Genomic DNA, 15,046 nt, shown 5'->3' with positions numbered 1-15,046 from the left:
AACCTTAACCCTTAAATGCATGAGTGTTTCGCCAATCATTATTATATATTAGGGTCGTTAGCGACCCCTTGTATATATCAAACACAGTTGGATCTCTATATGGCCCCATTAGTATAAAACTGTCATAATATTTTTTTAACAATTATTTACAAAATGATAAAGCATATTTTGTTATATTTTGACATTTTATTTGTTATCAAACAGATGCATAACATACACAAAGTTAAAATTAATAATTCAGACAGAAATGATCAAAACATTGCATTTCATTTGTAAATCATTACTCCATAACAATAGAAAAATCATTAAAATATTTGATAATTTCGTTATTAAAATCATTTTATCATGCACAATTTTCATGGCTAAAAACAATATTAGCATTTATATAATGAATATCACTTTCAGAAGTTGTGAAAGGAACAAAACTAATTGCGCATTGAAGAAAACTATGAATCGGCGTCAAAGCGCTTTAAAATTTCAGTCTACTCTCTATAGTAATATTAATAAAAATAATCTCTAATTTTTCTACACACTCATCAGTGTAAACCATTTCATCTTATATAATTACGATGTTTCAAAACTATTTCACCAAGACGTGCGTGTATCATATGGAACTCTATGGAAATGCTGCAAACGCACAGCCTGTTTTGTCAGATAAGAATTATAAAACTGCTGCAAAGCACTTTAAATTAGTCAAATAAACAATAAAAACATAAAATATAAAACATTTTAATTTACACAATGAATGAAAAATTTTCACAATTAATCACACTATTTCACATGAATATTTTTGTGTACCTCTCTCTCTAGGCCTATTCGAATTCGTTGAAATTCATGGGCTCAATGAGAACAATAGTCACAAATGAAAGTGACTCTTTTGTGGTCATTGCAACATGGATGGCCACACTCACAGCAGCGGTCCACTGTTTTGCGATCGAGTGATGATGGACAGATGTGGCATCTTCTGCGCTTTCTGGCACCTGTTTGTTGTTCCTCCTCGGTGGGGTTCTGTTTCATAAAACCACAGCGTTTCAGGGCACTCTGGGATGCTCTGGGAAGTCGTGGTACCTGCGCTCTTTCTTGCATCCATGGTCTCAGTAGCTGAAGTCCAAGGTTCTCGAGGAAAATGCGACGTCTGTGAGGACTCGCAGCTTCCCAATCTGGGAACTTTGCGACGAAAACAACTTGTGCATTAATAGCAGCAAGGTTGAGGCAATTGTAGAAATATGGCAAGGGCCAACGCTTTGTTCTCCTCTGTACACTGTAGGTGTGGCACAGTTGGTCTACGTGGCCCACAGGACCCTTCGTCTTGTTATAATCTAGGATCATCACAGGCTTCCCAGACACCTCATCAATCTCTTTTTTGTCATGCATACTGGATAAAAGTACAACGGCCTTGTTTCTTTTTGGCACATAGGACACCATGGCTTGCTTTTGGCAAAAACCAAACAGGCTTGATCCCACAGGTCTCCTTTTACAGGCATGAAATTCAGGTGGAATTTCTGGTTTGTTTTTGTGCATTGTTCCCAGCAAGGTAATGTGTTTGCAGACCAAATCAGCAGTGAGTTTTGCACTTGTAAACCAGTTATCAGTTGTGACATTTACTCCAGAGTTCAGAATTGGCTCTACCAATTTCTTTACTACACTCTCTTCCAATCCTGTGCACCGCTGATCGCCTTCGCGGCCAGTGTATGGTAGACCATTGAAAGTGTATGCCGTTGCAACATCACACATCAGAAACAGTTTCATGCTGTATTTGTCAGGTTTTTTGGGCATATACTGACGGAAGCTGCAACGTCCTCTGAATGGGATGAGCTGCTCGTCAATTGTCACATACGGACCAACGTTATAGTTTTTCCTGCAATTTTCATTGAAGGCATTCCAGAGTGATCTAAATGGAGCAAATTTGTCATTTATCTTTCTTACCTGACGTGTGTTACGGTCATCAAATCTCATAAATGATACGATCTGTTCAAACCTATTGATGCTGAATGCAGCTTTGAATATTGGCCTCCCGCTGTGACCGCTGGACCAGAGAGATCGCAGAGACTCGTGCTGAGAGCGGTAGACCCCAAGCAGATAGAGGACTCCTATCACGGCTTTCATCTCAGTTTCATCAACTCGTTTCCATGTGTTAGGATCTCTGCCTTTAGACACCATATACATTCTTGCATACTGGTTAGTATTTTGAATCACCTTGTGCAGAATATCATCATCAAGGAAACATGAGAGTGCATCATTTTCAGTCAGAATCAGTTTTGCCTTGCCACAAGGCCCTGCTTTGGTGTGACAAATGTTGCATCCTCTTGTCCTGCTCGAAGGAGGATCAGCTGATAACCAAACAAGTCCATTTTTGCTTGTGTAGTTCTCTGTCTCATCTGTGGGAACTTGGGCAGGTTCGCTTTGATTAGCTGCTTCCCCGTCATAATCGCTGTCGTCTTCAGAGCTAATTTCCCCGGTATTGTCTGGCTCATATTCAGGATCTGAGTTATCTGATATGATACTGAAACTTTTGTTTTCTTCATCGTCAAAATCGTCAATAATTTGTTCCCTGACAGCTTCGTCGTCAGATCCATCATAGGATAATATTTGATCGCAGACTTGCTCAGCTGTAAATTGCTTAGCCATGACAATTTGTTTTATGTTTGAGGTAAATTTGATTGACACCTCACATCATTGTTTGTCAAATATTGCCACCTTGAGGAATAAAGGTGAATTACATTTATTGAGACGAGCGCTGCACAAAGAGCGCTGTTTCTTTTTGCACAGAAAAATATACTTACACTCTTACATACCTTGGGTCGATATCGACCCTATACACTTTTTACAATATATTAATTAGAAAACAGATATTATTTTACATTTTTTTGAGTTTTTTCCTTGTTATATTGTTGATAATAGATAGATTGAGGAATACTAAGAAGATGGAGGTCGGACTTAAAAAAATGAATGAGCAGGAGGGTAGTGGATGACGTCCCGGGTCGATAACGACCCGAGGTATGCATTTAAGGGTTAATGTAAAGTAAACACATGTGAACCACTTATTAATGAGTTATAAACATTAACAACCTGTGAAAGTGAACCTTAATGTAAAGTGAACACATGTGAGCCATTTATTAATGAGTTATAAACATTAACAACCTATGGAAGGGAACCTTAATGTAAAGTGGAAACCTGTGAACCATTTATTAATGAGTTATAAACATTAATAACCTGTGAAAGGGAACATTAATGTAAAGTGGAAACCTGTGAACCATTTATTAATGAGTTATAAACATTAACAACCTATGGAAGGGAACATTAATGTAAAGTGGAAACCTGTGAACCATTTATTAATGAGTTATAAACATTAATAACCTGTGAAAGTGAACCTTAATGTAAAGTGGAAACCTGTGAACCATTTATTAATGAGTTATAAACATTAACAACCTATGGAAGTGAAACTTAATGTAAAGTGGAAACCTGTGAACCATTTATTAATGAGTTATAAACATTAACAACCTATGGAAGGGAACATTAATGTAAAGTGGAAACCTGTGAACCATTTATTAATGAGTTATAAACATTAATAACCTGTGAAAGTGAACCTTAATGTAAAGTGGAAACCTGTGAACCATTTATTAATGAGTTATAAACATTAACAACCTATGGAAGTGAACCTTAATGTAAAGTGGAAACCTGTGAACCATTTATTAATGAGTTATAAACATTAACAACCTATGGAAGGGAACATTAATGTAAAGTGGAAACCTGTGAACCATTTATTAATGAGTTATAAACATTAATAACCTGTGAAAGGGAACATTAATGTAAAGTGGAAACCTGTGAACCATTTATTAATGAGTTATAAACATTAACAACCTGTGAAAGTGAACCTTAATGTAAAGTGGAAACCTGTGAACCATTTATTAATGAGTTATAAACATTAATAACCTGTGAAAGTGAACCTTAATGTAAAGTGGAAACCTGTGAACCATTTATTAATGAGTTATAAACATTAACAACCTATGGAAGGGAACATTAATGTAAAGTGGAAACCTGTGAACCATTTATTAATGAGTTATAAACATTAACAACCTGTGAAAGTGAACCTTAATGTAAAGTGGAAACCTGTGAACCATTTATTAATGAGTTATAAACATTAATAACCTGTGAAAGTGAACCTTAATGTAAAGTGGAAACCTGTGAACCATTTATTAATGAGTTGTGAAAACCTGTGTGTATGTAGTGTGAACACACATAAATCGTGTATTTATTAAAGCAGACACAGAAGATCTTTTTTTTTCCTGGTGACATATTTTATTGTTGAAATATTAATAAGCAGTTCATAATTTCTCTTGATATCATGATAAAGGATACTGTAACTTTGTGGGCGCCATCTTGTGCTCCTAGTCGGCCAGGGTGGATGGTCTCTTTTAAGTGCGGATGTCTTAGGGGTGTTTTTTCCAAATATTTGTAAAGGGAGAAATTCTTTTTCATACTTTATGGACTACTTGTATTTTATATTGGATTATTAACTAGACGATAGGCTCTTGAAGTTCCCCCTTGGTTGTATTACTGTATATGCCTCAAATATTAAAAAATATAATGTTGATTTGTTCTCTGATATTGAAAACGAGATTAATAAGGTAAGAGAAAGATTTAATGATATTGAAATTATTCTAGGTGGGGACTTTAATATTGTCCCAGATGCTAAAATAGATATAATTCCTATCCCAATTAAACAATCTAATTCAGAGCTATCTACATTTTGTGAAAACTTAGGGATAACTGACATATGGAGAAATAAACATCCACTTATTAAAGAGTACACATGGAGTAATAGAGATAAATCTAAACAGTCAAGAATAGACCTTTGGTTAATTTCTAATTCATTAGAACAAAATACTAACAAAGTATCCATTGAACCATCAATATTGTCTGATCACAAAATGATTTATCTTCTCATTAAATGGAATAACGAAACTTCTTTTAAAGGCTCCAAGACTTATTGGAAACTCAATAATAGACTACTGGAAATAGATAGTTTTAAACATGGGATTAAAAAAATAATACAAACCTATTGGAATCAAGCTAAGCAAACAAATTTATATTGTAAAAATTGGGAGCTTATGAAGTTTCAGATTAGACTTAGTGCAATTAAAAAAGGCAAAGAAGTTGCAAAATTAAATAAATCAAAGAAGAGGAAATTATTAAATCTATTTGTAACATTACTGACAGGAATTCTAATTTGTTAATAGATTTGCAGGCTGAGTTAGATAAATTATATCTAATAAAGGCAAAAGGAGCATTTATTAGATCACGAAGACGCTGGCTAGAGGAAGGGGAAACTAATTCCCGATATTTTTATAATTTAGAGAAAAGGAATGGAGAGTATACATCTATTAGAAAGCTTAATATTAATGGCCATGAAACACAGGATCCTATTATTATTTCAAAATATGTCTCAAATTTGTATGGTAAATTATATTCTAGTAATGCATGTTCTATAGACAAAATAGATAACTTTTTAAAGCCCCTAAAATATAACAGAGATAATATAGATGAAGATTTTAAAGCCCTTTGTGATAAGGAAGTATCCAGTTTAGAGATCAAAACAGCTATAAAAAAACTTAAGTTAAACAAGTCCCCAGGTAATGATGGTTTAACTGCAGAATTTTTTTAAGTATTTCAGGATGATTTAGCTGAATTTTTGTTAATGGTCTTTAAAGAGTCTATTGATCAGGGTTTTTTTGCCTCCCTATATGACACAAGGTCTAATATCACTAATTCCAAAACCTGATAAAGACCTATTATCACTAGATAATTGGCGGCCAATCACCTTAATTAATAATAGCAAAATTGCTTCTATATTTGCTGAAAGGTTAAAATCAAGATTAGATTCTATTGTTGATGAGGTGCAGTCAGGTTTTATAAAAGGAAGACATATTTCCAATAATATTAGACTTGTATTAGATCTCATAGATTATAATGAAATTATCAATGAAAATAGTTTTATTCTGTTTGTCAATTTTTATAAGGCCTTTGATACAATCGAACATGACTTTATTTTTAAAACCCTTGAATTTTTTGGTTTTGGGGACAAATTTCAGAAAGTAATCAGAACCCTATATAACAAGATTAATAGCTCTGTAAAATTGGCATATGGAACTTCTCATAGATTTGAAATCAAAAGAGGGATTCGACAGGGCTGTCCTATTAGTCCATTACTTTTTTTGTTGGTTGCACAAATTATGGCCATTCATATTAAGAAAGATATTTTTCATGGCATTAAAATAGAAGAGAACGAAATTAAATGCACACAATTAGCAGATGACACTACCCTTTTCTTAAGAGATTATACTGAAGTTGAAACAGCAATTAAATTCCTGCAATTATTTTCATTTGTATCTGGTCTTTCCCTGAATATTAATAAATGTGAGCTTATGGCTCTAGGTTCCTGTAACTTTCCAGCAATATGCAATATTCCAGTTAAAGAAGTTGTCAAATATCTGGGTATTAAGATATCTAAAAATAAGGAAGTCAGGAATGAGTTAAATTTTACACCTATTATTCAATCATTTGAAAAGAAACTGAATTCTTGGCTGATGAGCGATATCTCTTTAACTGGCCGTGTATTACTGGTTAAAGCCGAGGGTTTATCTAGGTTGGTTTACGCTGCTCAAGTGCTAGATATAACCCCCTCATTAATTAAAATGATAGATACCAAACTTTTTAAATTTATTTGGAAGAACAAATTACACTGTATTAAAAAAGAAAATATTTGTAGATCAAAAATTGATGGAGGATTGAATGTTTTGGATTTTAAGACTTCTAACACAATATTTAAAATAAAATGGCTCCAAAATTATTTAAAAAATAAGCAAAGTATTGTCACAGATCCCTTGTTTCCCTGGACTACATTTCCCATGATCCTCCTGTTCTCCACACCTGCACTCACTTCCCTCGTCATCTCCCCATCATCACTCATCACCTGCACCTGGACTCGATTATCTTCAGTGCCTTTATATTGCACTCACTCCCTTCACTCCTCGTCCGTTCTCTGTTTTGCTAAGTGTATGTTTGGTGTTCCTTGCCTGAGTTTATTAAAGTGGTGTCTATATTTGTGGAAATCCGTATCTGCCTCATCCTTCTACCAGTACACGTAACAGAAGAACGGACCTTTAAACCGCTGGATTTTCCACATAAGAATAAGATGATGATGGATTCTTTCTTCTTTTCACTGGCTCCAGCTTCTCCCATGCCTCCCACTTCCATGACGGCCGGCGATCGTCTAATCAGGCTCTTGCAGGTTGGTCGTTCGCTGGAGAGGTATGTGGAGGAGTTCGTTGAGCTCGCTTTTTTGACTGACTGGCCAGACGCTAATTTGATCGCCCTGTTTCTGGATGGACTGGACGACAACACTATCAGTTTTGATGAACCTGATTATCGTTTCTCCTTAAGCGAAACTATCAATTTAATTTTGTGTTTAAATGGCTCTCTTTATCATATCAAATATCTATTAAATGCATATTAATATGCTGCTAATGTTCTGTTATGGTGAATTAGGTCATTGATTTAAGGATCTACACAGCTGTTAAATAAAATAATACATATTTAGGTGCCTTTATTCAGCTTGTATCACATATGTTTGGCTTATAGGTGTGATGCTTATTATCTTTTTTGAATACTTGAATGTTGAATGTTTCTATGAATGTTTTAATTTGAGTTTAGTTGCATAAGCCACTTTTCATGAGAAGTCATGCACTGTGATTTTGTGCTGTAAAAGAACTTTTTTTTTGTTTGTTTTTTTTTTTTTTGTTTCAAGTTTAAAGATTTGTTTACTGAGACATTCATCAAAAATAAAATATTTCATCTGAAAAAAATACTATCTTCTGTGTGTACATTAATAATTAATAAATACATGATTCACGTGTGTTCACACTACATTAAGGTTCACTTTCACAGGTTGTTAATGTTTATAACTCATGAATAAATGGTTCACAGGTTTCCACTTTACATTAATGTTCCCTTTCACGGGTTATTAATGTTTATAACTCGTTAATAAATGGTTAACAGGTTTTCACTTTACATTAAGGTTCACTTTCATAGGTTATTAATGTTCATAACTCATGAATAAATGGTTCACAGGTTTCCACTTTACATTAATGTTCCCTTTCACGGGTTATTAATGTTTATAACTCGTTAATAAATGGTTAACAGGTTTTCACTTTACATTAAGGTTCCCTTTCATAGGTTATTAATGTTTATAACTCATTAATAAATGGTTAACAGGTTTTCACTTTACATTAAGGTTCACTTTCATAGGTTATTAATGTTCATAACTCATGAATAAATGGTTCACAAGTGTCCACCTTACATTAGGGGTCACAGGTAACTATTACTGTCATTAAATTTTTCATTATTAATATCTAATCAAGTTATGGTTATTATCTTTTGTTTTATTTTCAAAATAAAGTTGGACTTTTGTCTTTAAAAAAACAATAATTTTGTTTTTAAACACTGCTGTGGATAGGCATCATGACCTTTTTGGAGAGTATCATGGGTAAGACAAAAACCTCTGGTAAGCAACATAGTAAGACAAGTGGCAGTCATGAGATATTAATAAGAAAAGCACAAATACAACAACCTTCAGTCTAATTATGATAGTCAATTTTTGCTGCATCATGAAATAAACCAGGAATCTGGTTTTGAGTTAAATAAGTGTTAATAAATGCATTTATTAAGCATTTATAACATGTAAGTTAAAAACGGCTCACTATTTGGCAGGTATTGCATTAAAGTCGCCCTTTTTATTCATGCAGTTATAACTGCATTATTAATGATTTATAATGCATTTGTAAATGACTTATTACTCATTAACAAACACCTTTATAAACCCTTTACAAAGGGAACATTAATATAAAGTGTTACCAAAAAAAGACATCAAAAACCATCAACATTTTTTCATAACAAAAAAAGTGTTAAATCTGAAATGTTTAATGTAACATAGATTGACAAGGAGACCAATCTACTGTGAAATAAATAAATTATGAAGACGAATTAGATTTCTTCACAACTCAAACACATAGGCTGTTGTGTGCAGCGTAACAATGATAGGTTAAAAATTAGATCAGTCACCTGTGATTTTGGAAAAATAACAAGTAAATGATGTTTTTGGAACTTCCAAAATGGCCACTGAACAGTAGTAGTACATGGTTCCAAATAACATACTAACAAATCATTTGAATGACTCCAAATAAAAAGTAAAATGACAGCAACAAATATGTACACACCTGTGATACAGGGTGGGCGGCTCTTAAAAAAGCCTTTGGGTTTGCTGGATGCTGACTGGTGTTAAGAGAAAAACAAAAAGGAGAAGAAGAAAAAGAAATCATTACCAAAAACCATCTTTTATATATATATATATATATATATAAACATAGGTGCGTGAGAATGTGGAAAGTGTGAAATAAAAAAACAGTGTCTTCATCAAATGTAGACTCACAGCTCTTAATGTTTTTTTGCCCAATAATTGCAGTTTTTGGAGTTCCCCCTGCTGATGGCTTGAACAACAAGCGTCATGCTGATATTATTACTTTTGCTTCATTGGAAGACAAAATTTGTTACACTAAGAATCCTCATCACCCCCTCCTAACTTTTCTTAGTTGAAGGACTTCATGTCCTTTCTACACCTGGAAAAAATTAAATACTCCATCAGACTCTGTTAACTCATTTTCTGAAATGTGAAACCCTGTCCTTTCCTTTGTTGACACTGTATGTCATTATACAAATGTATCCTGATATGTCACAAAAACACGCACCTGCCCTAAAGAGAGAGAGCTGTTTTTCTCAGCACATTTAGTTCATATTTCATGGTGTCTGAAAATAGCACAGTTGAGTACACTTAGATGTTCCTAAGATTATCTTAAGAAGTACTAAAGAAGAACTTTTAGAATATTAAGTTCAAAATTAAAATTACATTCATAATCAGCCTTACAATCATTAAGTGTGTCCCCGGCTTCAAACACTAGTTGTAGCTGAGAATGGAGTAGTTTGTGTAACCCACATTAAAATATGGAATAAATAAATAAATAGATAACTGCAATAATTCATAATATTATAAGAGATAATGAAATATTTCATAGTTAATAAGTAAATGGATTAAAAATAAACGTTTCATTAAAGGATTAGTTCACTTTTAAATACACTTTTCCTGATAAATTTACTCACCCCCATGTCATCCAAGATGTTCATGTCTTTCTTTCGTCAGTCGAAAAGAAATGAAGGTTTTTGAGGAAAACATTCCAGGATTATTCTCCATATAGTGGAGAATATAGTCCATATAATCTCCCTATTCTACTTACGGAACGAACGCGGCGCCAGTTTCGTTTATTTCCATAAGTAGAATAGGGAATGCGTAGAACATTCAGCGTAAGCGTTATAAAGAATGCGGAAGCGGAAAGTACGTTCACGCAATATTTTGTTTATAAAGCATAAACGGTTGTATTTTTTTTCGAAAATGACCGATCGATTCGCTAGATAAGACCCTTATTACTCATCTGGGATCGTGTAGAACAATTTGAAGCTGCACTGAAACTGTAATTTTGACCTTCAACTGTTTGGTGCCCATTGAAGTCCACTATAAGGAGAATAATCCTGAAATGTTTTCCTCAAAAACCTTCATTTCTTTTCGACTGACGAAAGAAAGACATGAACATCTTGGATGACATGGGGGTGAGTAAATTTATCAGGAAAAGTGTATTTAAAAGTGGACTAATCCTTTAAGAGTTCAGAAAAAAAAAAGCTTCCCCTTGAGAGATTATCTTTTTCTTTTTTCTTTTTAATATTTAATGGCGGAAACAAGCTTCTGAAGAGGCTCTATATATGAAAGGATCCTTTAAGGTTTTTTATAGCACCTTTTCTTCTAAGAGTGTTTTCTGCATGTTTTCTGTTAACCAGCACTGAAGGTCACGTCTGGATCACGTCTGTCTTTGAAGAGTCTCTCAAACACCATCAGTCTTCCTCTCTCCGTCTGAAGACACTGTGGTGTTTGCAGTCTTTCAGCTCAGATTAGCAGCGGTTGTCTAAGCATCGTCCTCTCACTGTTTCCAGACTTGGACACACTGACGGACATGCAGTGGCACTGCTTGACACTCTGGATCTTGCGGTAGCAGTCGAGCTCCACGGTGAGGCTGGTGAAGCGGTTCGGCCGGCAGAAGACCACATGACTGGAACGACTCCTGCTCCTTCTTGACATGTCGAGGGATGAAGAAGAAGTTGCTCTGGCCGTAGCAGAAGCGGTTGATGACCGTCCGGCTCCTGCAGTCCTCCTGACTGACCTGACTCTTTTTTAAAAGCCACCAATTAATAATAATAATAATAATAATAATAAAAGATTTCCATAAATAATATATCAAGTGTGACAACACGTTTAGACGTTTTCAATATGATATGATAGATTTATAATAATATAAAACACACATAACCAGAAATGTTGACAATATTATATTGCCGGTATATCAACTTCAAAATAATAATAATAAAAAAAAAGCCAAGATATTTTCAGCAATATGTGTTTGTGAGGAGGAGCTCAAGGTGCAGTTGAACATGAATGAACACTGTTGGAACAAATACTTTAATTTAGAGCAGTTTTGAACACTGTTTTCATTCAGTCCAACATATGCTGCTATGACAAGTCAAGTCTTGTTGTGTGAAAGAGAGAAAGCACAACGTCCAGCTAACAAGAAGCTTACAAACACCCCTCACAGACTCGTCAGCTGACATCCATCTTTTTCTGCACTCACCTGCTAGTGAGTTTAGAAAAAAAGCTTTTTATAGCACAACAGCTCCATGTCATCTCTGTTTCTGCTAGATATGCCGTAAAGAGCGCTGCTTTCTGCCTCTAGTTGCAGAACCATTAATATCCACAGGAGGGGAGCCTTTGAACACCAATGAATACAACCAAATATTTTACGGAATTCACATATATAAACTCTTTGAATTAAATGTTTTTGTTTTTTTTAACACTGTTACACATATAAAGGCTAAAGATAGAGCTCTAGTTTCCACCCTTTTTACTACCTTCTGTTTTGTTGGACAAAAGTCTTACGAGTTTGTAATGACACGAGGGAGAGTGATTGCCAACAATGGAAAGTCCTTTCAGTTTTTGGCCAAAATAAGAGCTTGATGGTTTAACGTTGATAAATGAAGAAATTCAGAAATAAATATTTTCTAGAATGATTCATTCTTTCCAAATATAACTATTCAAGTATTGTGTTGAAACTTCCAGCACTTTCTTTTTGCATAGCAAAATATGTGACAGAAAAACAAAATATTGTACTTTGTTATTTTCTCATGGAACATCGTGGTGTTTGCTCACAAAACCTTTGCATTCCCTTGGAAAACTTTTGTATTCTTTGTGAAAGCAAAATTTCTAGAGGTAATGTGGGCATCTTGACCGTGAGTAAAAATGTTTTGGTACTGTCCATTTAATGCAGTAATGAAAGCTGTAGTCCACCCCTGAGTTTTTTCACCCCATTGATGATGAGAAAGACATTGTTCACGGGGTTAATGTGGGCATCTTAACCGTGAGTGAGGACACCAGACACGATAGTGTCTTCCCAGATGATGTCATGGACGTGGCTGAAATACTGGATGAGATTGTGGATCTCCAAGATATTCCAAATGCTTTGGTCACACAGTTTGGACTCCTTTATGGTTTGTACATTGATTATCCCAAAGAGCTATGATACACCTTTGAGCTGAGGCTGGTGGGGAGAGCTGCACTGCAAAGATTCAAGGACTAAATAAGCAGTTAGGAAACACTGGAGTCTATAACCTCTTTTTTTGTGGTGTTTATTTTCATGTGTCAAAGCTGTCAAAGCCAATTCAGAGATGTTTAACAATTTTCACTGTATCTTTTTGAAAGGAAAGGTCTGAACAAAGAACATTTCTATAATGTATGTGTAATCTTGTTAAATGTAACTTTTTACAGCAAATTAATCCAACTTTAATTGATGATATGTTGTTATTGTTTTATTTAATGATAATGATAATAATAATAATAATACATTTTATTTGATGGCGCCTTTCTAGGCACCCAAGGACACCTTACATAAACTGAAGAAAAACAATGCAAGTAACAATATAATCAAATACAATCAGGTAATAAAATCAAGCAAAATAAACAATGATAAAAGTGAATAGGAGTGAATTATGTAGAGTATGCTAATCTAAACGGATGTGTTTTAAACAGTGATTTGAATTGATGAAGAGAGTCCAGTTGATGGATGTGAGGAGGAAGAGAGTTTCAAAGTCATAGGGCAGAACAGCTGAAAGCTGTGCCCGGTTGCATAAAGCACCTTAAGTGTAATTTTCCCTTAAGATCACCCTTATGTTTCCCTTAAACTTAAGGGTGTTGCAGAAATAAGGGTTTTTTTTAGGTGAAACATCATAAACCCTAAGAATTTCCCTTAAGTATGTATTTTTCACTTAAGTAATCCCTTAAAAAACGGTAAGTGTTGCATAAAGCCCCTTAACCGTCATTTCCCTAAGTATAACATTTGAAAAACTTCACCTTAAGTGTTACACGGAGTGAGCAGGTTCAATCCAAGTCTTATAATGAGACACAATCGACTTTATATGATAAACAAATTGTACTTTAGCGGTTTATTCACATAAACATTGATGAAATCATATATGTAGCACATATCTTATATGGTCAACGGAAGCGCAAATGTGCGTGCATCACACGCAAAAACAAACCTCATTGGTTCTTGTGCGCACGTTTGAGCTTTGAAGGTTAGCAATAAAATTTTGTAATTGATTCGGTAGGGAACAGGAAGCCAGTGGAGCTGAATGAGAGGAGGTGCGATGTGGTCCGTTGATCTGGTACGAGTGATAATCCGTGCTGCAGAGTTCTGAATGGATTGAAGACGGTGGAGAAGTTTATTTGGGGAGCCAATAAGCAGGGCGTTGCAATAGTAAATGCAGGAAGTGACCAAAGCATGAACGAGGACCTGAGTATTTTGTTGGGAAAGAGAGGGACGAAGTCTGGAGATGTTGCGGAGGTGAAAATAAGCAGTCCAAGTGATATAGCTAATGAGAGGGCAAAAAGAAAGTGCACGGGAATCGGTGAATCATCAATTGCAACAGTGAAAGGTTGGGTTTTAGAGAGTATGACCTTTGAGCCAACAAGGAGAACCTCACTTTTATTTCCATTGAGTTTAAGATAATTTACGGACATCCATTTACTAATAGTTTGAAGACAGGAGGTAAGGGCAGAAGCGGGTAAAGAAGTGTTAGGTTTTGTGGAGATGTAAATTTGGGTATCATCAGTATAACAATGAAAATTGATCCCATATTGTCAAAAAATGTTGTCAAGAGGTAGTAAGTAGATAATAAAGAGCAGTGGTCCCAACACTGAGCCCCGAGGGTCATCATGAGTAACTATAACTATATAAGTTTTAGATGTAAATTTTTTTCCCCTGAATTAACTGTTTCCTATTATGTAGATATGATTTGAACCAGTAAGGTCGAGTTGGATCAGAATGGATAGAAGTCCATTGTCAGCTGCAAGGAGGAGATTATTTAGAAACTGAGGCAAGCATAAGATGTCTTTCTATTGTTTGTAATTTCAATAAATGTAATTATTAATTAGGGGTGTGACGAGATTTCTCGTCGAGGCGAAAAGTAGTCTCGTGTTGTTGCCATGACAGAGTGTTAGGATGATTAGGAAAGAATATACCACCGCTACGTTTACATTACGCCTCCACTGTCCTTTTGCTTTGTATTTAAATAAAAAACATTTAATTCAGTTGGATAACGGTCGCCGCCGCTCCATATTTAAAGAGTACGCGCTATCGCTGAAAGTGAAAGTAAACGCACGCGCGCGCGCGCATTCAAATGCGATTTCAATACCCGCATTTTGAAAGCGGCTCCCTGATGAATGCAAATATCTCTCAATATGAAAGCTATTTTTGGCTGGCCAGTGTAGTTGTAACCATCTCTTAGTTCTGTATAAAAGAAAAATTTGGTCTTACATGCACTTTGAATATTGAGAGGG

At 34.9% G+C, this 15,046-nt stretch overlaps 1 protein-coding gene across 1 annotated transcript; it reads right to left on the bottom strand.

Annotated features, from left to right (window-relative positions):
* Nucleotides 1–840: 840 nt before the first annotated feature.
* On the bottom strand, nt 841–2,628 carry LOC125244479 (piggyBac transposable element-derived protein 4-like). Its single transcript, XM_048154558.1, has one exon. It carries the CDS (start codon nt 2,626–2,628, stop codon nt 841–843), a length of 1,788 nt encoding a protein of 595 aa, XP_048010515.1.
* Nucleotides 2,629–15,046: the final 12,418 nt, after the last annotated feature.

Source organism: Megalobrama amblycephala, linkage group LG14 (assembly GCF_018812025.1).
Source record: "Megalobrama amblycephala isolate DHTTF-2021 linkage group LG14, ASM1881202v1, whole genome shotgun sequence".
Taxonomy (NCBI): Eukaryota; Metazoa; Chordata; class Actinopteri; order Cypriniformes; family Xenocyprididae; genus Megalobrama; species Megalobrama amblycephala.
Note: the sequence above shows the minus strand (reverse complement) of the source record. Positions and strands in the feature narration are given on the sequence as shown.